General features: G+C 34.5%; 1 protein-coding gene across 4 annotated transcripts in view; it reads left to right on the forward strand.

Moving 5' to 3' along the window:
- LOC100719907 (N-deacetylase and N-sulfotransferase 3) overlaps positions 1–26,119 on the forward strand; it is a 179,140-nt gene that overhangs the window by 61,347 nt on the left and 91,674 nt on the right. For all 4 annotated transcript variants that reach the window (XR_010051437.1, XM_063260705.1, XM_063260706.1 and 1 more), the window contains exons 3-4: positions 8,013–8,100; positions 13,927–14,081. Coding sequence is in view for 3 of the 4 variants with exons in the window: in XM_063260705.1 (XP_063116775.1) it covers positions 8,013–8,100; positions 13,927–14,081 (243 nt within the window). In the remaining variant the exon portion in view is untranslated. The remainder of the gene's footprint in view (positions 1–8,012; positions 8,101–13,926; positions 14,082–26,119) is intronic.

Here is a 26,119-nt window from a genome sequence, read left to right on the forward strand (position 1 = left end):
TGAGCTAAATCTCCAGCCCCTCTAATTATTTGATATTCTATAAGCATAGTTTACTTGTATTTTTTAAAGAGAAAAAAACAACAAAAACAATGATTTAAAATTTCAAAACAAGATTGTAGGAGAGTGACAGTGATTATTACACTGCATATTGTTATTTTCAAATTAGCTGCTCATATTACAAGATGATATAATATAGGCACAAACCTTTTCAGTGAATAGCAATTAATAGTATAACTGTCTTAATTATTTTGTGTATGTATGTACTTTTTAAGTTCATTTTTCCTTTTCTCTCCCTTCTTTTCTCCATTCTCCCATCCCAAGTTCTCTTTCTTGGGAACAGTTTCTTCTCATTCCACTTTATCTGTTGTACATTTTTTAAAATCTTATTTATTTTTTCAACTTCTTACACTAGGGAGACAACATGATATTTACACATAAATGTCTAATTTCTTCACTTATGAATATCATCTCAAGTTGCATTCATTTATAAATGTCTCAAGTTTATCCTTCTCTGTAGCTGAGTAGTATTCCATTGTATAAAAATACTACATCTTTTTATATCCACTCCTTGGTTGATGGGCATTTGGGTTGTTTCCAAGATTTTGCTATTACAAATTGCGTTACTAAAAACATGCAGGTATATATATATATATATATATATATATATATATATATATATATGGCTGTGGTATGATTTTTTTAATTCTTCTGAGAAAATATCCAGAAGGAGAATAGCTGAGTTGAATGGGACCCCTAATCCTAGTTTTCTGACAGATCTCCACACCAGTTTCCATAGTCTACATTCTTACTGACAATGGAGAATGATTCTTTTTGATTTCTTGAGGGTGGCTATTCTTACTGGCCTGAGATGGACTCTCAGTATCGTTTTAATTTGCATCTCTCGAATGACTGATGGTGTTTTGGTGAAAGAATTACTTCTGGTTATATGAGCACCAATAGGTTCAGTCATACACTTACGTATGATAGCACTTACAGTTACACGCCCCCCTTTGTCTGTCCTCCATTAACACTATGACTGGATTCCTGTTGCATGGAGAATTGCTTTCTTTCACTTTCAGTGTGTGAATTTCTTTTTAAGTTAAATGTGTTTCTAGTATATTGTTGGATTTTGTTTCTTGATCCATTCTGCCAGGCTCGCTCTTTTCATTGATGAATTGAGGCTGTTTACATTGATAGTTATAACTGACATATGGTGGATTTTCTTTCTTAGGATATTTTGTGCTGTTGGTACCCTGCTTTTTCCCTCTATTTAATTGCTTGCCCTGCCTGATGGTTTCTTTCTGTTTTTCTTGGGATTGTGGTCATTTTTATCTCTGTCTAGAGTATTTTTCCTTACTCTTTATAGGGTTGGTTTGACGGTCATTCATTTCTTCAGTTGTTCTTTATTACCGAAGTATCTTATTTCTCTATTAATTTTGAAAGATAATTTGCAGGGTACATCGTTCTGGTTTGGAGCTTGTTTTCTTTCAGGTTGCTTATGATTAAATTCTTTTCTCCCATTCATTCTGTAAGCATGTTAATGAATCCATCTGTGCTGTATTTTAGCTTTCCTTTCTAACTCTGATTAGCCTGCGATCAGCCATCTAATAGCTGCTTGCTAATCTTTTCTTGTTCTATTTTCTTTTTTACTTGTTTGAATTTTTTCATTGTAATTCATTATTTTGTCTTCTATATCAGACATTCAGTCTTCACACTGTCATTTCTGCAGTGTGTGAACTCTATAGAATTCACTTCAGGTATTTTTGACCTCTTTTTGAAGATTTCGTATCTTAGTTGAAACTGTCATTCAATTTTGAACTGTTTGGTTAGCTCATCCAGGTTTTTACCTCTTTCTGTGAAATTCACCGTGGTCATACTGAATGTTCATTTCCTCTTTGAATTCATCTATTTTCTTTGTATTTTCTATAAACTTTCATAGCGTTCTGCTAGTTGACACTCTTTTCTTCTCCCTTTGTGAACACTTCCTCAGCCTTGGGAGAGCTGAATGAACTCGGAATTCTTCCATTGCCTTCCCCTTGCTTGTATGTTTATCTGTATTTTTGTTTCCTCTTTTTATTTTTTCCTCTCTCTCTCCTCCTTTATTTTTTGAGAGTGTACTGCAAATTGAGGACTAGAAAAGTGAGGAGAGTTTGTGGCTTATATGGAGAATTTTGGTAGGATGTTGCTTCCCTGTAAATAATTTTCAGCTTTGTATGTCCAGTAAAAGTATTTATTCCTTGTATTTACTTTAAGTGATTTGCTATCTCTCCCTATGTTTTGGTGAAAAGTTTACTCCTGGTTATAAGCGCAACAGTAGATTGTGTCATAAAACACTTACATATGATAGCATTACAGTTCCGCTTCCCCCTTCTGTCTGTCCTCCATGAACACTGTGACTACTTGTGACTGTTCTACAGCGAGGTAGGTGTCGTGGAGGGAAGAGAATGGGAGGTGATTGAATGAGGGATGTAAGACACTGAAAGGAAGTTCGGGGGGATTGTTAGGGGATAGATAAGAAGGAAAGCTTGATGTAGTGTATGATTCTATCAGAGTATTTTAGTTGAGTTGAGACTTTTCAGGTGATATTGTGGAGCCAACTGTGAGATATGGGAGAAAGGAGGTTCACTCTGTAACTAAGGGAGGTTACGCGGTTGTCAGGATCTGCTGATAAAGAAGACAGCAGGCTAGGGAAGATACAGATCTTCAGTTATTTATGATTTTATTTTATTGAAATGGAAAAATGTTATTTTAAAAACAATCATGGATACATGGAATGGTAAAATACACTATAATTCAAACTGTATACTGTTTTTTGGACACTTTAAAGTATCATTTTTCAATGTTCTGACCACTTTTGAAAGTAGACATAGAAATTCTTATGTTCTTTGATTGATGTTTAAGAAGATTGGTATATGGCGGCTACTTAAAGGTTACTAATTAATTACTTCCTTCGTGGTCAAAATACATTTCAGAGAGAGCATGCTTGTTCAGAGTGCATGTGGGTTTTTTAATGTGATGAAATGGAATTTATTTAGTTTATGATTACAGTTTTAGATATTATCCCATCATCTTACACATTTTGCATACAGAGAATAAAGCAAAGTATCATTTATATCATTTTGTATTACTTTGTTCGTGGAATTGAGTAACTGTCCCTGCTCAAAATAAAATAATGCTGAACAGAAACATTCTAGCAATGACAAATTTAGCGAAAAGCATATGCTCTAATAATATTTTTGAGTGTTAAGCTTCTTGCACAGTATAAGCCAGTAAGAGCATATTTTGAAAAGATGAAAATAATGGGTAGCTATATAACATTTTCTCCTAGACATCCTCAAAATATGATTTATAAAATTAATTGAAATGAGAAATATCTTACTCAAGTATAAAAACAATCATCTAGAAATAAATTTTACCCTTCACCATACATTTGTATAATTAGTATCTGCTGCCTGTTTCAGTAGACCTTTTGAGTGTTTTAATGTTTGTGTCTACAGTGTTAAATAAAAGTATAAAATGCCAATCCAAACATGCAAAATTAGGTTTTCTTCAATAATTGTAATTAACATTTTCTAGTTGATGAAGAGCTAATTCATAACTATTTTATGTAGCTTCTAAAGCCTACTGAAAACACAGGGCTAGTGTTATACTAAGCATCGTAAATATACATTAAAGCAAGCAACTGAGGTTCACAAAGCAAAGTTTAAATTCAAATTTATTTGAACCAAAAGAACACATACCTATCTTACCTAATTTTTAAAAATTGTATTTTAAAGTGGGTAAAATTAAACATAACGCAACCACAGATCAGAAGAAAACTGTATAAGAGACGCAGATTTCAAAGCAAGACAACAGGAGACCATCACTGTCTATCATATTGTCCCTTGTTTTCTTCTAAATAGTTGTCCATATCCTCACACACAATGAATTCATACAAAACATAATAGTAGGGGCTGGGGATTTAGCTCAGTGGCATAAGTACCTGCCTTGCAAGCAGGCGATCGTGCGTTCGATCCCTGGTACTGATAAAAATAAAATAAAATAAAATAAAACCAAAATAGTATAGAACTGATCAGAACAGGATGATGAAGGCATTTTAGATCCATACCTTCATGTATGTTGAAATTAAATAATACAAAATAGGCTAGAATCACTCTGAACAAAGAATAATACTATTGATGGATTTCACAACATGATGCTACGGAATCCACACTGGGTACCTTAATGTCTCTTTTTCCTCAAAGTAGCTGTTCATTTCATCATGCATTATATAATCGACTCTCATAAACTGTCTAGGAGAAGTTCTATGAATGTATGAGTCTCTACATGTATTATGTATCCTTTCTGTATTAAAAAGAAAAACAAAACAAATTCCTAGAAAAACATGAAACAAAAAGACAAATAACTATAGCAAAGAGCCCAGAACACTGACAATATAGGCCTTCAAAACAAAGTAGTATGTGCATAACTTGAGTTTTTTTGAATGTTATACACTCAGCATTTCTGATACTATATGGTATTTACACACGTGAATTTGATTTATTTCACTTATGAGTACAGTCTTGAGTTGCACGCATTTATGATGGAAGGATTAAGTATATATAAAACAATTTTAGCAGAGTTTGAATCTATTAGCCACTAAATGATGAATAAAAAGTGATTTTTGTTATTACTCTCAATTTCTTATATAGAGAAACCATGTTTAGTATTTCTTTGAGTATTTACTAGTCATTTGTACTGATGGGCAAGGTCAGTAATAGGAAGCAGGGAGTTAAGTGATTCTCAGAGGAAAAGGGAATCAACAGATGGAGGAAAGAGATAAAGGTTGAAAAAAAAAATCGGGATGTGAATGCACGTTACCAACTCTTCACAGGAAGGTAATCATATTGTAGGCGCATGTACTAATATAAACTAGAAATTTTTTAAAAGAATGAAAGGAAATGAGTAAAATGTAAAAACAATATCTAAGAAGCTAAGAAAAGTCACCTAAACTGTTCAGCTGTGCAGAAGAAATGAGAGAAGGGGAGAAACGAAATAGGAGAACGCTGAGCCTAAACAAAATGAGAAAAGGCTTCAGATAGTGAAAGAGCCAGAAGATACACAGAGAGACAGAGACAGATCGCTGATGATTGTAGAATCAAAACAGTATTTTGTAGTGCTTATTTTATTTATCATCCACTCCTTCATATTTTATTATTTTATAATTCACATCACAATTTCGTGAATTAGATTACTGTCTCCACTTAAAAAGTGAAAGAAAAATTTGGGGCATGTAAATACAAAGTGTCTTATATCATTTAACAGTAATAACAATCGCATTAGTAGTGATGTCAGCAGCAGAAGTGACAGAAGATGGCAGTTAACAACAGGTGAGCTACCGCTAGTCACTATGTCAAGCGCGTAAATGAATTAGTTAGTTTAGCTCTCACAGGAGAGCTCTGAGGTAGTTATGATGTCTAACTTACAGATAATGAGAGGGAGATCCAGGGTTCCAGCCGAGACCCATTAACTCCCAACACGTTTTTTTTCAATTTTTGTTTTTTCTTAGTCCTGTACACGTGTACAGTACATAACGATCACATCCTCAGGATGAGTTATTCCATGTGCATAACACATCTTAATTCTTCCATCACCTGCCTCTCCTTCCCCTCTTTTTACTGCTTGGCCCTTTTCCCTTTCGCAAAAAAAAAAAAAAATCTGTTTATTTCCTAGCATCTGTCTTTTATTTTGCTCTCTATTTATATTTTTTGTTTCACATGTAAAATATGTAGTATTTAAGCTTGTGTATCTGATTTATTTAACATTATGGCTTCTAGTGCTTCATTTTCTTACCAGTGACTCAAGTTGATACTATTTAGGGCAGAATAGTACTCCACTGTGTATGAATCACACCACGCTTTCTCTGTCCAGCCGTCTGGTGGTGACAAGTGTACGGGCTGGTAAGTCTCAGAGCTGCAATGTGAATCCATACCTTTGGATTTCTTATCTGATGTTCATTCCATTAGGATAGAAAGAGAAAAAAGCTCATCATTACAACCCTGCAGCAGCCCCGTTTACTAGAATTCAGTTTATTGCCTACACTTGTAGTCCTCAGTGAAACGTGCCATGCTCACCTGGTCAGTTCTTCCCCCGCCCGGCCATGCCCTGGCTTGTGAGGAATAAGCCTCACACCCTCGGATGGTCCCGCCATCAGTTAGCCCTTTAGCTGTACCCGTGAGGACCCTCCAGGAGGACTGCCTACCCGTTTTCAGTACCATCAGGACCTCCACGTTGTAGATTTCAGCTGTGCACACTAAGCACAAAAAAGAATTAGCTATTTAAATTTTAAAAACTAATCATTTGTCAGATGAGCTTAAATTTAAGATTCAGAAGACCTCTTTTTTCACTTACACACACAAGCAGAATCACTTGCATTCAGGTAAGACATACAGTTACAGGGCACCAAAGAAAACACTTTTTATCTGTTTATCTCCCCCTAAAAAGAGTACATTTATTGGCATGATGGGGCTTCCACGTGTCATCTCTACTATAAAGAAAGCAGAATTTAGTACAGGTGTACTCGAGAAAAATGAAAAAATGTGGACAGGCGGAGTAAAAAGAAGACCTAGTTTGGAGTTATACATTTAATCTAAGATCTACTGCCAATCACAGAACTGCGGACCAAGATCTTTTTCTAATCTAACTGTACGATACTTTTGCCTAATTGAGGTGGGCTCTTACCTACTCCAGTGTATGTCTGTGAGGGAAAGAAAAGGAATTGAAATTTAAATAAGAATGAGAAAGAATGAAGAATAAAATAATTCACTTGCAAGAAACAGGATAATCTGTCTCTTTTTAAATTTAAATTGAGATTTAAGGGTGAAAACTATCACATTTTTTTTTCTTTTTCGTTTTTATCGGTACCGGGGATCGAACTCATGACTGCCTGCTTGCAAGGCAGGCACTTATGCCGCTGAGCTAAATCCCCAGCCCCAAACTGTCCCATTTTTAAGAGGAAGGATGTATCTGAGAAATAGTAATCTGTTTCTTTCCACATGCTTTCTTGCACAGCTTCACCTACAGTGAGTGTCTTTCTTTTGATAATTGGTTATTGATGAATCCGAGGGGTCATCTGTGTGCGTCCAAGGAACCTGATACACACAGATTAAACTTTCCTTTTTACTTCTGTTTTCCAGCTCCCCTCTTTGCTAATTTATTGAAAGCTCATGGGTAAATGAGTGTTTTATGTCATCTCAGTACTAGCTCTCTAGTGTAGTCTCATTTGTCCTAGCTATTTCTGTTCTTGGTATCTTCTCAAAAATTAGAAGTATCTTACCACAACAATATATGCACACCCGTGTTTATCACAGTGTACTTTGTAATAGCTGAGTCTTGGATCCAACCCAAATTACCATCAACCAATGAATGGATTAAAAAAGATGTCTACTTTTATGCAGTGGAGTACTACTCAGTCATGAACAAGGATATGCATGAGACATTTGTAGTTAAGTGGCTGCACCTTGAGACATACTCTTTAAGTGACATAAGTTGGACAACGTATATATATTGCGTTATCTCTGGTGTGAGAAACTGAAAGTATTAGAACTAAAATATACATTTTACAATTGTAAAATAGAAGGAAATCATTCAAAATGAAAGGGGAGCTTATTGGGGGAGGGGAAAGAAAGGAAGAAAAAGAGAAGACAGATAAAATGGAAACAAAGGTTTTTTAAATAAGGAGAAGAGTAATTGAAGGAAGGGATGGAGAATGGGAAAAGAAAAATCACAATGCATCGTGTATACATGCAAATTCCCTGTGATAAATGTGATCATTTTGTATGTCTAAATTGCACCAATATACAATGATAATTTTAAAAGTATCTCTCTAATTATAAAAGGATAAACTATTTTCTGTTATCTAATTCTCCCATGTACAAATAAGTGGTTTTATTCTCTGACTACCAGGGGAAAATATAAAAATTCTCAGTGCCTTTTTCAACTTTTGATACATTTTTAAAAATTCTATGTTTCAGGCCCTGCTTGATACTCAGAACCTTTTACGCGCACAAATCACAAATTTTACATTCAACCTGGGATTTTCAGGGAAATTTTACCATACAGGTAAGAAAACAGGATAAACTGTTCTTGTAAGGATTCTCTGAGCGCTCTCCTTAACATGTGCACTGTATCCTCGTGATTTCCTGCATTGTTTGTACCCTTCCCCTATTTCTTTATATCACTTTACTCCATTCCACATACTACTTTTAACCTTTAGAAAATGCTAACAGTTTGAATCTCTGTAATACCACCTAATGGCCTCCTTTTATTGAACTGTAACTTACTTATGTGAAAGTACATGAATGTAAGTTTGATCTTCAGTGATTTTTCCACACACTGTACATAGCTTTACAGAGATGTGGGCAGATCAAAAAGTAAATAGGACCAGAATTCGTAGTCTTATTGCCACTTACAGTCACTAATGTCCCTTAAATAAAACCTCCTTTTATTTTTAACAATTAAATGATTCAGCTCTGTCTAGATTGTTCTGTTCAACGTTCTTTTGGTTTCATAAATATTATCATGTATACATTGTCATTTTCATTTTTCATTGTTGTGTAACATTCTATTATTTGGACATATGTACCAATGGCTCTTTATCCATTACACCTTAATGTGGATGGTTGAGTTGCTTCTTTGTATTTTTATGTACTTTTTTTTATCGGTACCGGGGATCGAACTCACGACTGCCTGCTTTCAAGGCAGGCACTTATGCCGCTGAGCTAAATCCCCAGCCCCCCTACTTCTTTGTATTTTTAATGGTCATATTTATGCTTGTTATTCAGTGAACTTTAGCATTCTTTTGTATTAGTAATTATTCAGAAATGGAATTGCTAGTTATAAGTCATATATGTAATTAATAGAAAATACTAATTAGTTTATCAAAGTTGTTTTACTAGTATGTGTTTCTAATAATCTGAATGTTTCTGTTACTCTACATTGCCATGTTGATACTGTTTTTATTTTAATTTTAGCATTTCTGGTAGAGATGCAGAAATATATTATGGGCCTAATGTATATTTATCTGATGGGAAGCAGGCTAACTTCTCTCACATTTATTGACCAGTATCACCTTTTAAGAAGCACTTGGGGGCTGGGATATAGTTCAGCGGCACAGCACCTGCCTGGCAAGTGCGAAGCCGTAAGTTCGGATCCCAGAATTTCCATTCTCATATTGATGCTATTCAAACATGTAAGCGATGTTGTGCATTGATCCTGTATCCAGCAACTTCGCTGCTTTAAGTCATTCACTGTGTATTTGTCTGCTGAAACTTTTGGATCTTCTACTTATGCAGTCATGGAATTTCTTTCTTTCCTAGATCTATTGATTTTGTTTCCTTTTGTTCCCACTTGCACCTGGATCGTACGTCCAGGTCACTTTTAAATAAAAGTAGTGATGGTGGCATTATGTCTTATTTTTTACCTCAGTAGAAAACTCAAAAGGTTTGTGTTCTCAAAAGGAATCTTCTAATAAACTACTCTGCAACACTTCAATAGCCTGAAGAAACCCCGTTTTTCCTAAGTTGCTCAGAGTTGTATCATGATACCAGATAAGATCAGATGCTAACAGGGCTTTGTTTGAAGTTGTTATATTTTCCCATAATAAAATGAATATTCTGTGAGGGCTCCACTGTTGTGACAGCAGTGACTAAAACAATGAAATAATGAAAAAATTAATTAAAATGGATTAATGAAAAAAATGAGTTAGTGACAGTAAAGTATCTTTTAGTTAATATGTGCAACAAGAATAAAATTTGATCATGTTCTATTGTGAAAAAGTCATTTTAAATATTAAGATTAATTAAAAGGCCTCTTTCTCAAACATAATTAATATGCTCAAATGTAGATTTTCTTGCTTGAGGAAAGGCGAACACAATTTCATGATTAAATAAATCGATATATATTTCGGAAGTCAAAAAATTAGTTATAGTTGTACATTTATATAATGAAATGTTCTTCTGTTATTGAAAGAACAGAGAAAATTTTACATGTAATTGATAGAAGCATCTCTTGAGAAATTTCTTGAAATATCAAGTACACTACCAGACAGTGACTAAAACATGTTATCACTTGTATAAAAATAAAAAGAGTAAAATTTACACAACCCTAGAAAGCTGGTTTTAAAGCTTGTGGGCCTGAGTCGTAGAGTGGTTGAGTAGATTGTACATACTCATTAATACAGCTATTTATACAGTTATTCAGTATAAAGATTCATAATAAATGGGTTTGAATGAGCATCTGTAAAGAAGAGAATTTGAAGACTGAATAACAAAGATGAAGTTATTTTTGTTGCATTATTATACTTTTTGCATCATATGTATATATATGACTTATTTAACTAAACAAATAATTTTTAAATCTAATTTTAAAAATTTATTAAATAGTCTTCTACAATTGCAAATGCTTTGGGGAATTTTAATTTGGTAATGTGGACATGGATTACTTCATATACACATTATTTGTTTTGGTACTGGGAATCGAACTCAGAGGACCTTGCAGTTGTCAGTCAGGCCTTCACCCCTAAGCTACATTCCTGGCCCTTTATATGTACATTTAATAATTTCCTACAGAGTTATAATAAACTAGTCATGATGAGAATTCTATCTATATATATCTCGATATGTTTTATCTGCACATAAATGACTAAATAATAATTTCAATTTTAGTAGTAATATTGCTCTTCTGAAATAAGTAGGTTTTATCTTTGTTTATATTAAAGTCAGAGGTCCTAAACTTTAGTTCTGGTATATTCCATATCACATAATGCATATTATATAATCTTACAACTGTATGACTTTTGTTTTCAATTTGCAACTTTTATATAAGTTTTAAAAGTTATTTTGACATAGACCTAAAAGCTTTATTCAGCCTGAAGGATTAGACCAATAATAAAATACACTATCTCGGTAGTTGTTTCAAAGATTAACAACTGGCACCTCATAATCACAGTTTACATTTGTTTTGTGATTGAATGAGTTATTATTGTAACCTCAAGACAGAAAAACAACTATGTATGTATGATAGTCCCTTATAGTAAATGCTGCTGCTTTGTCATAATTATGTGAAGTGAAAACCTTGTCTTTATGTGCAGAAGTGCAGTTCATCCTTCTAGCAAACTTAGACCCATCACATCAGTAAACTTAACACTGTGGTGCCCCAAGAACTTTGAAATAAAAGTGATCCTAACCTCTTCATAAATACACTCTGATATCAAGGTGATTATCTTAGACTCTTTGACGTCTTTTAAAGAAAAGAAAATTAACATACAATTAAGGAGTCACCAGGACAAGATCAAGGACACAGTTTTATGGAGAAATAGCTACCGGAGGAAACCATGCACTGCCTAAACTCATCTAAGAAATACAAGAAAACACTCTTGGCATTTCAGCTCTCTGCTTGCGAACACTGAATACTAGAAAATTACTCCCGCAGTTCTTCCTCTTCTCGGCTCTGAAATGTTTGTCCTTTTCTTGTTGCTTGGGCGCATCCCACAGCTCACACGGCTACTAGCCCTCTAAATGAGGGCTAGTGGGATACACGAGGAGGGTAAAGCCACGGTGTTGCCTGTGTATAACATGAAGACTTCCATAAAACTGTAGCCAGGGCCATCTGAGATGTGAATCATTTTTCAGTGAGAACAAATATGCAATTTAATTATCAGTCTTTCAAAAATTAGATATAAAATTTAATTAAGCGCATTGTAGTCCCAATTGAAGGATTTGAACACTTTTGTGAGGGAGAAATGACAATAAAAGTCCTATTCCCATTTTAAAGAGCAATAAGCATGCTTAAGGTATTTTTCTAAATATTTTTCAAGAACTGTACATTTTCAGTGAATTCTAGAAGTTACAGAATATGTTATTTTATTTTCTAAGTAAAAACATAGAAACATACAGAAGCCCAAAGTCATTTAGTTAGTTAAGATTCAAAAACAGACTTACCCTAGATCAATCAAAGCCCAATTCATATGCATCAGAAGACTTGAATTTTGATGTTTAAGTGGCAAGTTCTTTATTATGGAAGCTGAATGGCAGAAGAGTCTCTTTATAATAAGTTCATTAAGTTGGTGTGTTTCATCAAGTCTCTGAGACGCAACAGTTATCCGTAAATGCTAATTACATTGTACAATTACCTGGTAATGCAAACAGCATTGTGATCGTGAATTAGTGAATTCTAATGTTACTCTACACTCCCCCTTTGATCCATAAATGATATCTAAGGACCCCGAATTTGGAGCTGCTTTTTAAGAATTAGCATTAAAATTTTGAACTCAGATTCTTTCCCAATACTCTCAAATACCTCATTTTTCTTACCTTACCTCTCAGGATTGTGAGAATTAAATGAAGTGATATAAAGCAGTTTAATGCTAATCATAAGGCAAAAGCTCGATCAATTATAGTTTAATATCAGCAGTCCTGATATTAAAGCAATGCTGCAGAGATCAAATTTTAAAAGATACAATAAGCCAAATTACAATATGCAATAACTTCAAACGCTTAAGCATGTCTGTATAATAATTTAATAAACAGCTCTTAAAATTGAGGAACTTGACTTCTTCATCGGTCTTTGTCCATTTCTGACAAAGGAGACTAAAGTGAGGGAATTAAGGAGGAGCAAGAAACCAAGCCAAGCCAGCCGTTTGCAACTACATTTCCACCACTTTTCATCATAACATTTCAAGTAACACGCAAAAAGACATACTCTCAACATAACAAACTCTGACTTAAAACATCCCCAATTAGGATTAAGAGAAATCAAATAAAATGAAGCTACAAAGTGAAAAGACATACAATTATGCCTACTGTAAATTAAAACAAATCTGTCGGAGGGCAGACATTGTCAAACTCCTGCATGATTGCAGTGTAGAAATATTTTAATTTCAGATTTCATGATGATCTTCAGGAAAGGTTAATAACTGCCTAAGTCAATCTTGCTTTTTAAAAAAACAAAACAAAAAAAAAAAAAAAAAAAAAAAACCTTGATATCTGGTGTTTTGTCTTGATACATAAACTGAGCAGATGTTCCCTAGCAAATGAATGAAGGAGAGATGACAGGACAGATGCAGAGAAAAATAGGAGTTACATCTGACAGGGAACAGAGTTTAAAATCAGTAAGAGTAGAAACTTGATAAATTAGAGAATCTCAGTTTATTTAACTCACAGTCTCATTGCTGGGAAGGTGGAAATCAGAAATAAACTGATAACTGGGAAATTTCAAGAAATTTTTGCTTACTTTCAGTGTAAAAATTGCAACAAATAACTGACTTAATTCTAAATGATATGGTACCCTGAGGGACCCAAATAAATTATGTTGTGATGACTCTACACCCAAACCATGTACACATGATTTAGATTTGGGATTCCATACCACTTTCTTTCTTTTTTTATGGAAAAAAGTAAAACAAAATTTTATAACAAAATAATAGGAGACTAATGATAGTTAATACATTGTATATTGTTATATTTAAAGTAGGTACTCAGAATACAAGAGATGGTCATAAAAATTCTCCAAACCTTTATTTTCAGTGAACTAAGGGAAACTAGCATAAATATCTTGTATTTTTTTCTCACATGCCCTTCTGTACTTACATTCCCACAGTGGCATTTTCTTCTGATCCTCTCTTCTCTTCAAACTACAAACTGTACAAAGGTATGGGTTCTGAAGTCCTTAGGAATAGCTCTGTATTTCCATCTTGCAGTGGTACCCATATCTCAAAAGAATTATGTCACAGTTTCTGGGTTTTCCCTAATGGATTTTCTTTTGCTGCACTTTTTATTCTAAGTTTTATTTGCATGTAAGGTAGACACATAAATATATGATAGAGAGATAAACAGATAGGCAGCAGTAGAGACGCAGTTGAGTTAATTGTAAAATTGTTTTTTCCTCAAGGCACTGAAGAGGAAGACAAAGGCGATGACTGTCTGTTGGGGTCCGTGGATGAGTTCTGGTGGTTCCCTCACATGTGGAGCCACATGCAGCCCCATCTCTTCCACAACGAGTCGTCTTTGGTGGAACAGATGACTCTCAACAAAAAATTTGCCTTAGTAAGTAACTCACTTTAAATATTGCATTGAAATAATGTAGACTGATTAAAGAAATAACAAGTTTTAATACTGAAAACTTCAAGGCTTTTGACATGTTGACACTATTTAGACAACTTTTCTGTGTCACTAGTGAGATCTTGCTGTTACATTATTTCATTGTATTGCTCTTGAGCCCTATTGGGTGCTCATCACTATGCTAAGCGTTTTGAGGAGTCTAATTTAAGGTGATTTTTACAAGACCACCTACTTGACAAGATCAGCTACTTTTAAGGTCAAAGCTCATTAGAGCTTTTCTTTGGTTCAGAAAGAGCTTCCTACTCTAGTGAAGAAGGAGAAACATGTACATGAAACAATTCTCCATCAAAATTAGATACTCCATGCCTTGAGGTCAGTTGTGAGTACACGAAGCCCCTAGTTCCAAATAAAACAAATTAGGAGTGGTGAGACAAAAGATCCTAACTGGAATCAAGATTTGGTATGCCTGAAATCAAATACAATTTAGGTATCAGAAAGAATTGTGATGAGGCTAGGGGAAAAGACCAGGGAGAAGAGCATAAAGGGAAGATGAAGCAGTGAAGACTCCAGTTCAGAAGGAAATGGAATGAGAGAAAAACAGCTGAAAGACATTGCAAACGTATGTGTTACATGAGTGGAATATTTCATGGCTGAAAAAAAAACTATGCTATTTATTGTATAAGCTTGTGATTTAGGGACATGAAAAATTATAGTAAAAACTTTAATGAGTACACTGTAAGGGAAAACTTGACAATGAATGAACAGAGAGAGGGAGAGTTGTGCCCCCTGCATGAAATGATTTTCTCAATCAGTTGTTAGCATCGAGAACATTAACTAGCTGTCTTCATGCAGCCTAAACTCAAACTTACACAAGAAGGGGTTAGAATTTATCAACTGTATTTTTCCTAAAAACACAGAAAATGGAATTCTTTTTGGGTGGCATCAGGGACCACACTTGTCTTTAAGTTTAAGCCCACCTTCTGAAATAAGCAGTTTGAAGGACGCAATTGTTACGTGTTAGTAACAAGAAAGCAAGAACAGTGGCCCTTCGTGCCTGTAAGATGAAAGTATTATGACAGTATTTGCAAACTGTTTCAAGATGGAGAATCACCCTTTCCCCAAAAAAACATAAAAATAGTAAATAGCATGTAAAACTGATTAAACATTGCCCCAATATTAAAAATTCTACCTGAATCCTGTAAACGTTAATTACGTTATATTCAGGAATTAAAGACTTCTGGTATTAACAGTGTTAATCAGCAAGAAATACCATGGAAATGAGAATTACTTGGTAGTTTTATAAATTTTTAGAGGAAAAAGAATTTTTGAGGGAAAAAAATGTAAATACAAGAAGAGATGACACCAGTAAATGATAAAATACTGAGAAATGAGAACACAGAGTTTTCTGTTTCATTAGCCTTCAAAAAATAATATATTAAGGCAAGTTTGAAGTAGAGTGTTTAGAACAGTAGCTATTGTGTTATTACTTGAATGAATCAGTGAATAAATCAATGAATGTCAATATTTTGTTCATATTTCAAACAGTTGCAAATATTTGAATATAAACAGTAAAAAGAGGAATGGGGTTTACATTTTTTAGAATTTCTAACTAAAATGTATCATAGAGTGAAAGAATAATCCAAAATCAGAATCTTGTAATTCTGAATCTAATTCAAGTACCAAAGAAGGACGTCTTAGGAATGTCATTTCTAACTATGAGTTGACAACCTAGAGTATGCTACTAAAGGTATTGTGAGCAGAGAACAGTCAGGAAAATCTTTCCAAATGAGATAAATATGCTTTTCATGTTTTAATCAACATAGGACCAGCGGGATATTTTTTTGTCAATAAAGGAGGGATTAAAAAAGACATCCCCCACTATAATAATGTGAAAGAGAGCCAGTCTGGGAACCAGCTCCAGGCATGGGCCCCTGTTGAGCTGGGAACAACCAGATGCCAGCCCCTTCCAGCACATGGGCTGGCAAACAGGAAGCGCCAGTCATTTCCCCCCCACATAAGTAACTGGTTTATCCTGAAAACGCAGGCTGTGATGATAGGATGGAGGTGAAATGCTGCTGGATGCCTGTGGTGCTGTGGTGGCTCACTGACATTGCAGGTCTAGGGCTAGTGGTCTGATCATGGATTCAGAGGATATCAGTATGCAGTGTGGCATCGAGGGGGAATCTCCTTCGGAGGCTTGTAGCCATTGTTGATTCCCTATGGTCCTGTTTTGAACTTCTATATCATTTCCATTGTTTTGTTGGGTTGGATTTTATTCTCTTTTGTTTTGTTTGATTATGTTAAATCCGATGGCAGGAGCAGCTATTTCAAAGATAGCAAGATATATTATGGTAGCAATTTTGGATTTCTATTGGCTTGTTTTAAAATCCTTTACTATATTTGTCATTTGTTTTTGTTTCTTTTCTATTCTGTTCTGTTTCATTTTTACTATGTCCAAAGTTATCTGCAGCTATTTTAAAGACATCAAAAGACATTATGGTAACTATTGTTGATTTCACAATGTTTTGAAGTCCTGTATCTCTTACACTGGTTTGTTTAGATTGATTTTATTCTGCTTTATCCTCTTTAAAATAAAATTTTAAAAAATAAAATAACGTGAAAAGAATAAATATAAAGCATTTGAGAATAGTGATGAGCACATATCACTCAGTCGGTAGTAACTATTTTAATTTTTATTATATTTAGTGTCTTAAAACTTCCATATTCAAATTTTCCATAGTTTTCTTAGGCTTGTGAAGTCACAAGCAAGAGGAACAAAGTGCTTGAGTCTAAATTTTTATTTTGCATTGGGATGACATTTGGTAATGTAAGTCTTGTACAACTTGTAATTACGTGTTTATTAACTTTTTTACTTCCTATTAAGACATTAGGGCTCCAAAATTGCACTGTTGATAATTTTAAAGATGTAATGGGAGAGATCAAGGGCTTTTTTAAAAAACATATTCTACACTGTTTCCTTTAACAATATCCTGAATTTAGACATACTTATTTTCCTATTATAGATGAGGAGGCTGAAAACCAGATAAATACAGTGACACAGTCGTGATGATAACACTCATGGTAGTACAATTAAAACCTGAAATCTAAGGCTGTTTCTTCTATGTAAACTGTGTCCCTTAGGCTTCATCAGTAGGCTTCCATTGAATTCACAGGTGTAAATCTAGGCTTCTCTTTTGCCTAGTGATCCAAGGAACTATCTCACAATGCTGGTAGCATGTGGGAAATGGAGAAATTAAGGTGGATCACACAGGAAAACCTTTCCCTTCAGTTCCCTGCACTCTCTTAACATAGTCAGAGTCTATAAAATGATTCTGGAGACAACTCACACAGAAGAACTTTCTTCATGCTCAAATAGCATTTATCAACATAGATATAAAAGGCAGTGTAATTAGTAGAAACCATTCTGGAGGAAATTGTACTTCAACTCTCTACTATCTAAAAGCAAGAAGCAAATATTAACCCCAGCTACTAACACCCACTCTAAATTGGGTTATATCCTGCTTTCCTACGTGAACTTAGATTAGAGCCTCTGGATTTTAAAATAAATTGTGAATGTTTCTTAATGAAAGAATGTGTACTGCTGCAGGAGTAAATGGGAGGTCATAGATGCAATATCCAAAGGGTGGACATATTAGACATCTAAAATATCTTTCTGAACGAAAGAATCTGAGACTATAATCTAAAATTCAGCCTATTTCACTTTCACAACCTATAGCCAGGCATCTGCCATTTGTATCGAGTATTAGCAAATACATTTGATCTATTATCTCTTTGCATGATGTGGACACTTTTGACTCTAAAGAAGTTTGCTGTCCATTTTAATTTAGCTTTAAAAGTTCTGTCTAGGGCCAGGGATTTAGCTCAATGGCATAAGCTCTGCCTGGCAAGCGCAACGTTGTGAGTTTGATCCCTGGTACTGCAAAAAATAAGTAAATAAATAAAATAAAAGTTTTGTCTAATAGTTTATTATGGAAGGTCAAGCAGATCCTTTAAGCAGACTTGCATTTGATAATTACAGCTATCAAAGGAAATATAACTATAAAGGTTAAATGGAAAAAATTTCAATTAAAAAATGGGCTACTTCAGTAAGTCAACTGACTTTTTTTAATGGAGACATTTTTGACAGGTACCAGTCCTGAAATAGGGTTTAATTATAACAATGATTCAAAACAGTTTGAAATACCTATTGTTTGGCTTCAACAGTAGGATCTGGCATCATTAGAAAAGCAAAATAATAATGTATGTAAACCTCAAAAATGTGTCAGAAATAATATATTCTCAGTTGAAGAACTGAACCTAAATTTTGACAAATGTGGTAGTTTCATTTTTAGTGATTAAATAATTAGTGTGTATTTTCATCATATAAGTTTTTGCCAATATCAAATGATGCTGAATATTATTATTAAATCTTACTAAAATAAGCGGTGGTAGAACGATATTCCTGAAAATATAAAGTCTTACTGAGGCTTGTTCTTTTGATTCCATTATCAGTATTCGTTCAAATAGTTGTCTTTTTTTCTCCCTCTTTTTCACGTTCAACAAAGTCTCCCAATTTACTTTAGCTGGAATGTCTATTGTCAGTTACATAACTTTTTAGATAATTGAGCACATTAGCACATTTTAACAACTTGTTAGATAATTCAGCACATTGAACACATTTATAAGTAAAGCTTATAGTATCAAAATATAATTTAAAATATATTGAAAGACTTCAATATTTTTAAATATATTAAAATATATTGAAAGGAATACGTGATAATCTTTCAATTAGTTACTTGCAGGCCAAAAAAGGTCTAAATTCTATCATTTTTCATTCAGTAAAAGATTTTGTTTAAAAGGCACATTATGTTTTCCTTTTATCAACAGTGAACATTAAGTATACTTTTAATGGGCTTAATAGAAGCAGAGAGTTCCAAGCAGGAGGCAGAGTCCACTTAGAACTGACAGAACACTTCTAGAGAAATCTGAGCTGCACAAGTTAAGAAAGATAATGATCCTTATTCAGAGCAAGATGACCAAAGGATATAATTTACTTCATAAAATGAATGGCTGAGGAAGCTTGAGCAGCACAAGAGATGAATAAAAAGACTAACAGGTATATGATCAAGTCTTCTATCTACCTTAAAGAGTACTGATATGGTTGTGCCAGTTATTACACGGCAAATTGTAATATTACCACCCTCCCTAACCTCTGGACCATCTCACACCTTCTCCCATGTTGTCCCAAACCTTGCAACTACAAACAATAAAGAGGCCTGGTCCAGAAAACATCTCTCAGCATCTACCCATAACTCCATAGCTAGCAACAGTTCCGATCTGTCAGTGTCCTGGCATGCTGGTTGGCAAATCCTTTTTTTTTGTTCCTGAGACTCAGTGCCTGACATCCAGGGTTAGAGAAGCAAAGGTTTATTTTGGCTCGCAGTTTGTAGCAGCTTCAGTTCCCAGTTGGCTGGCTCCATGCTGGGGGGTGTGGCGGCCATCACAGGGGAGAAACAGCCAATGGCAGAGCAGGCAGGAGGCAGCAAGCAGCAAGCATCAGAAGCTGCAGTGAAACAAATCTGCTTTTCTCTTTTATCCCATCCTGGCTACAGTCTGTTTGGATTGATAAAGGAAATCATAAAAAGTACAGACCTATACATTTAAGCCTTCTTGTTCTAAACTAAATAATTTAGATTCTTTGCATGGAATGGTGCTGGTGTATCTAGTAATTGCTTAATAAATAATAAATTAGGTGAAATGAAACATTAGCAGTCTCTGAAGATTTTATCAATTATGGTTTTTTTTTTTATTTTAAAGAGAACAAAACAAAATAGAACAAAGCAAACCAGAACAGAACAATACAAGCAACACAGGACTTCACAACGAGACCACAGGACACCAACAGTGGCTACCATAATGTCTCTTGTTCTCTTTGAAATAGTTGACCACACCTTCACAATGCAGATCTTACTAGTATTTGGGTATGGTGACCAAACAGGTGGAGAGAGGACATCGAACAGGTAGTTTGCTACTGAGTTCATAAGGAGAAGAAACATGACATACCATGGAGGGTCACACTGAGAGGCATCAGTATTGTTCAGGAAAAGGGAAAATATGGTGTGTTAGTTACTTTTCTCATTGCTGAGACAAAATACCCAACGCCCAGAGTTAAAAGAGGAAAGTGGACTGATCCAGCAACCACCTACCCTGAATCCCAGCACTCTTCCTGTCAGTGATGCACTACCATCAATCACACACTCTAGGTTCAGAAAAGTCCTGTTGACCTCATTGGACTTTGGGGGGACAGCTAGATACAAACCCTAACATGTGGGCGAGAGTCTTATTGTGATTTCTCTAGGAAAAGTAAGGAAAGAGAAGGTAAGCAGACTTAGGATCATCTCTAAGGACTCTGAGGTGTAGGGCCTATCTCTGGTCACTGTACCCCTGGTTCTTCAATAATTTGAGCAGGGGAATAATTTACTCAGTATTCCAGGAGTCTGTTAAATGAGGTAGTTAAGGCTAAAATTGTTGAACTGATTTATTTACATTTGAAAACTGCTTTCAGGCAAGTATTTACTATCTCTAGAAACTGCTTAGTCTTGGGACCAGCGATCTCTTCAAGGCCCGTAAGGAATTACAAATACAGAGAATAAAAAGGCCTGATGAATAGCCTTACATGTGCTTTTCTCTAGGCTGTGTATTTTGAAATATTTCACAGGATTGTAAATGCTCTCATCATCCCTCTTGCCATATTTGTGTTGTTTCTAACTTGGCATTCTGCTTCCCAACCCGTCTGAACCTTAGAGTCCATTGATATGGACTTACTGAAACAGAAAACAGTAAAGATTTTTTGTTCCTTTCATGTGCTCTTTAATTCTATTAATTTTGCTAAATATCACACTAAATTTTGTTAAAACATTGTATCACCACTATATCTGCCAGACCTGTATCCATAGCTGTTTATATAGCTTTCAGATACACTTTTTGTCCTGTCAATTGCATTGATAAAATACTTGCCTTAAGACTATAGATGTTCTTTTGATAAAGGGAGAACAACATAACTCCCAACCTGCTAGATGTCAGATATTTCGAGTTCATGATCCCTGAAATCTAAGAATAATTTTAAGGAGCAAGGGAGCATAAGAGTAGGAAAATTTATTGAACAAGAGCATTTCTGAGAGAGAGAGGAGACTGGAAAGTGGGTTGCCGATGAGCCCTCTTTTCAAAGCAAGTTTCATAGAGCAAAATCACAAGGTAGTTACAACATCGGTCAAAACTATGATCAACAAATAAGAATACAAGTATAGCCACTTAGGTAATATTGATCCAGTGGGAAAGTAGGTCACATAAAAGTGTACACGGAAAGAACAAGAACCTTTTTAGAAAAGGATGGATTAGGTGGTCCTGATCATGCACTTGGGTGTGTGATGTCCACCTGGACTTTATTGGACCAGCTGATATCAATTACAGTATTATCTTTGATGTATTGCCTATCCCATGGGGAGGAATTTAGGCCTGGTCATTCTGTCTTTGTCTTGAGGCCTGCCTTTGACAGATGCACCTCCAGCCACAGTTGTAATGTGTTCTTGTCTTTTGCACTGACTCTTGAGGGCCTCGTCTCCCTGACTACCTGTTTCTACCTACTGTAGCTGTCTATAAGACTGTTGACATTTAATATTCACTATATGTTACAAGTCAGTATAGAAATAACCTGCTGAATATTAATTCTGTTATTTACATTCTCTACATTTTCCCAGCTTTGTGCCATCCATGTATTTTTATGACCTTATCAAGTTATCAATGAAGTTGAACATCATAATATCATGGTTAGTGAATTTAAGTAAAGCCACACAGTCTTCATCCCGAGTAGATCTAATAATCTTCACAATTTCAAACTATTTATTCTGTCAATTACAAGTCATTTAATTTAATATTCACAAGTCTTATAAAGTATGTCAGGAACCTTTCTAAAACCAGGAATAAAAATGTATGTGGCATATTTCTGATACAAATGTAGAATTTTTATTTAAAAAAAAAGAATGCATACTAAGATATTAAATATAATAGGTCCTCATAGTTATTGCTTTCTTTGTTACCTATCAATAACATGTTTAGTAATCTTTTCAAAAATTTCATGGAGTGGACATTAAGCTTGTTGACTTAGAGATTCCAAATTGCTGTAATTCCCATTTTTTGAAAGTTTAACGTATTTTCAACTCATGATTCTTATATTTGCCATTTATGAGTAGTGAAAATATTTAGACTTCAAATCTGCATGGGTTTTGTTTTTGTTTTTATTTTTTGTTTGGTGGTTGTCTTGGTTACTTTTGTCTTACTGCTGAAACAATGTACCTAATGCCCAAAATTAAAGAGGGAAAAGTTTATTTAGCTCATTCTTTGTGGGGGTTTCAGTCCATATTTAGCCGACTCCAAATCAAAGTGGTAAATGGCAGAGGGCAAAAGTTTGTGGCAACAGAAAACATCAAAAGCAACAAGAGCAAAAAGGGATGAGCAAGAGAGAAGATTTTTTCTGTCTTTTATGTGGTATGTAGGCTGCAAACCCTAGAGTTGATGTAGAACTCCACCCATAATCCCAGCACTAGACAAAGAATCTCAAACCCTAGATTCAGCATCTCCAAAAAGCATATCTCCATGACTGCATGTGGCTTTGAGGGGACATCCAGACACAAATCATAACACTGATACTGGGGATTGAACCCAGAATCTTTGCAATTAGCTTTATCCCTAACCTTGTTTATTTATTTAGGTTGGTTTTTTGGGTTTTGTGTGTGTGTGTGTGTTTGGGTTTTTGGGGTTTGTTTTGTTTTGTTTTCTTTTTTGATCTTGAGATAGGCTCTCAGTAAATCACTGAGTTATCAACAGGAGACTCAAACTTTTCATCTTCCTGTCTCAACCTCCCTGAGTACTGAGATTATAGTCCTGCTCTAGCACATGCAATTTCTCTTTCACTCGTTACATGAGTTTTAAACTCTTGGTATGTAACAGCTGAAAACTGAACTCTCAAGTTATGCATAGAGTACTTACTAATTTAATGAACATATTCTCATCAGAACCCCTCATTTTCATCTTCATTTTATTGATGACAAAGCTAATATTTGTAGGTGTTAAGTAATCGCTGTAAGTTGCACAGGTAAGGTATAGACTATTCTGTTAACCACTATGCTACTTTGGTGTTTTCCTTGTTTTCTTCACTAGTTATAATCTTCAAAAGGGATTTATATTTTTAAATAACTTATCCTTTAGCTGTAGAGTTTATTAGTGTATTACTAGTAATTATTTCACAGTTATCTGGTCATCAAAACATTTTTAAAATCTACCTTCCTACATTGTATTCATTTTCAGAATTACATATTGCTAAGATTTTGAACTCTGGGGCTGCATTGTCATGTTCTCTCCAGTGGTCCATCACTTACATATAGACAGTAGACTCAGGCAATAGAGCAAAGACTAGTGAACATGGAGAAAGCTGGAGCTGTGTAGCAAAGAGGTGTGCGCCAGAGGGAAAGTCTCAAAGTAAACATTAAAGAGGAAACTAAGGCGAGGTTTACCTAAATCAGTGGAAGCTAAATTATAAAGAAGAGAGCTGAGAAAATAATTTCTGAGATAGAATCAACAGATTTTTTATTAAATAGATGACAAGAAAGAGAACAAAATAACAGGTCCTAATAACATCAATGTTTGAGCCTTCTATTTTTCTATGTATAACTATTTAAAATTTTAAAAATATGAAATGCTGATTTTTCTTTAGAAACAAGGTTATTTCATCTATGTAAGAATATCCCTTTGCCACCTAAATCTGTAGTAATATACACAATGTCCTCTCGTGTAGATTTAGTAATAAACACTTGAAAGTGGATTTGATTACCCGAGGAATTCAGAATCATTTTGTTTGTAAATTCTGCTTCAGATTACCTTTCTTTCTATTTAATGGGCAGACTTCATAGTTTCTAATAGGAGAGGAAGTGCAGAAGAAGTAGTCCTCAATTCCTTTCCTTTTTTCAGAAACAAAAATGCTAGATTTTATCTCCAGGACATGTATCTGGTAGCTTAAACTGGTTTTATAAAAATAAAGATAAATTTAGCACATGTTCCACATGAAAATAGTTTCTTACTGCTCCAGTTCATATGGACATAAAGTGAACTAAAAGCTTGTGTGAATTATCCTGTAAATTCTGGAGTAGGATATGGAAATGCGATGAGAGAAAGTGTATTTCTAAATTATGACTGTTGCTTCTGAATTTTCACTGTTTTGTCCAATCCTTACATTTAGTTAAAATGAAAGAAGCATGGGGTTTTTTAAGAGGTAGTTACAAACACAGCTGGGATACAAGAAAAGGCAGAATAAACAAAAATAAATTCTCAAGTACTAACCTTGAGTGTGCTTTGAGTTTCTCTATATCCTACTCTTTGTTCCCAGTCATTCAATAATTTATTAGTTCTTTCTTTTGTGTCATTTTCCGATCCCTTTCAAAATGTTTCATCGCCCCTCGACTTTTAGATTATTACAGCAACCTCACCTTGTTTCCCTAGTCCTTCCATTCCCTTGCTCTAATGTATGCTCAGATCAAGGGATGCTGTGAAACTCAAAATTCTACGATTCTGTTTTCCCTGCATGTAACAGACACTTAAATTTTGTTGGGAAGATTTTTGACTCTTCTAAGGAAAGACAGGAAGTGAAATTGTTAGAGCTCCAAATATTTATCACACAATGTGTTTAATTCTTTCCTTGGATACTTAATTCACCCTCCCAAGCACCTATAAGTCTGATGAATCCCAGGTTAAATATGAGTAAAATGCAGATCAGGAGTTAACATATAATTTTCCTAGGATTGCACAGCCACTGGGAGCTAAAGGAAGAATTTTAATCCTACTCTGACAAACTCCACATAAACCACCATACTTTGTCATGCTATTATTATTGTTACTGATTACTTTTATACAAACCTCATATCACAATATTTTCACTTCCATAAAAGGGTATTTTAAAGCAAATTCGGTATGAAAATATGATGTTTTATAATCTTTTTTCCCTTTAGTGGTTGTTTCTCTGATTTATGTAACTTCTTATGTTTTTGTAACAAGCAACACAAATGTTACTGTCTTGCTGGCCTTTATAAATACCACCGGGAATGCCATACTTTAAACATCCCCAACTTTGCGATTCTTTCAGGAATATCAAACTGCAATTAAGTTTAGTGCTATGCAGACTTTTTAAAGACTGCTGATTTAATCAACTTTGATTGTTTCAGAAAGATTAAATGTGTTTGGTTTTCTGGGAATTTGATACTGTCCCTGAATTGTTTATGGCTTTATTATCTCTCTGAGACCCTAATCGTATGAGTAAAACTAAATGCTTCAAGTTCTGAGAAAGGTAGATTAAATTAAACCTTCCAACTTCTCTATTATGTCTCCAGATAATTATTTTCAGTCATTTCACTACACCATACAAAAACAAAGCTTTCCTTTTTTTTTTTAAACTTTTCTGCTAACTTGCCTTCTTGTGTTTACTTGAAGAAATCCTAGCAATTAAAAAATGTCAACTTGGCCAAAGTTCAAGTGTTTACATCACTCTTTGGCATAATTTCAGAAGGCACGTTTTAGTGGTGTTTATGAGACACTCAACAAAGATATGATGATGCTTCAAAAATTCTGAAGACTCCATGCCCTGTTAAAATGAAAATGCCCCTAAAATAAATTATGTAGATATTAGGAAAGATCAAGAGAGAATCTCTTGATCTTGGATATTGCTTTCTCTAGAGATTATAAATGAAAATGAATGTTAAATCAAAGTATGTGCACATTTTTAACTCTTTTCCCTCCTAGGTACTGCATTTTAGGTTAACTTCTGTTGCTGAAATTTCTTCTTGCGTTTAGCTGCCTAAATATCACTCATCTAATTTGGTCATTTCTTGGCATCATATCTAAAGAAGAAGTATGTTGTGTCAAGGAAGGGTTTTCCTGATGTCTTTGCTAAAGACTTGTCACAATTGTTATTTATGGTG

Source organism: Cavia porcellus, unplaced genomic scaffold (genome assembly GCF_034190915.1).
Source record: "Cavia porcellus strain 051 isolate PalLab524CR breed Dunkin Hartley unplaced genomic scaffold, mCavPor4.1 scaffold_14, whole genome shotgun sequence".
Taxonomy (NCBI): Eukaryota; Metazoa; Chordata; class Mammalia; order Rodentia; family Caviidae; genus Cavia; species Cavia porcellus.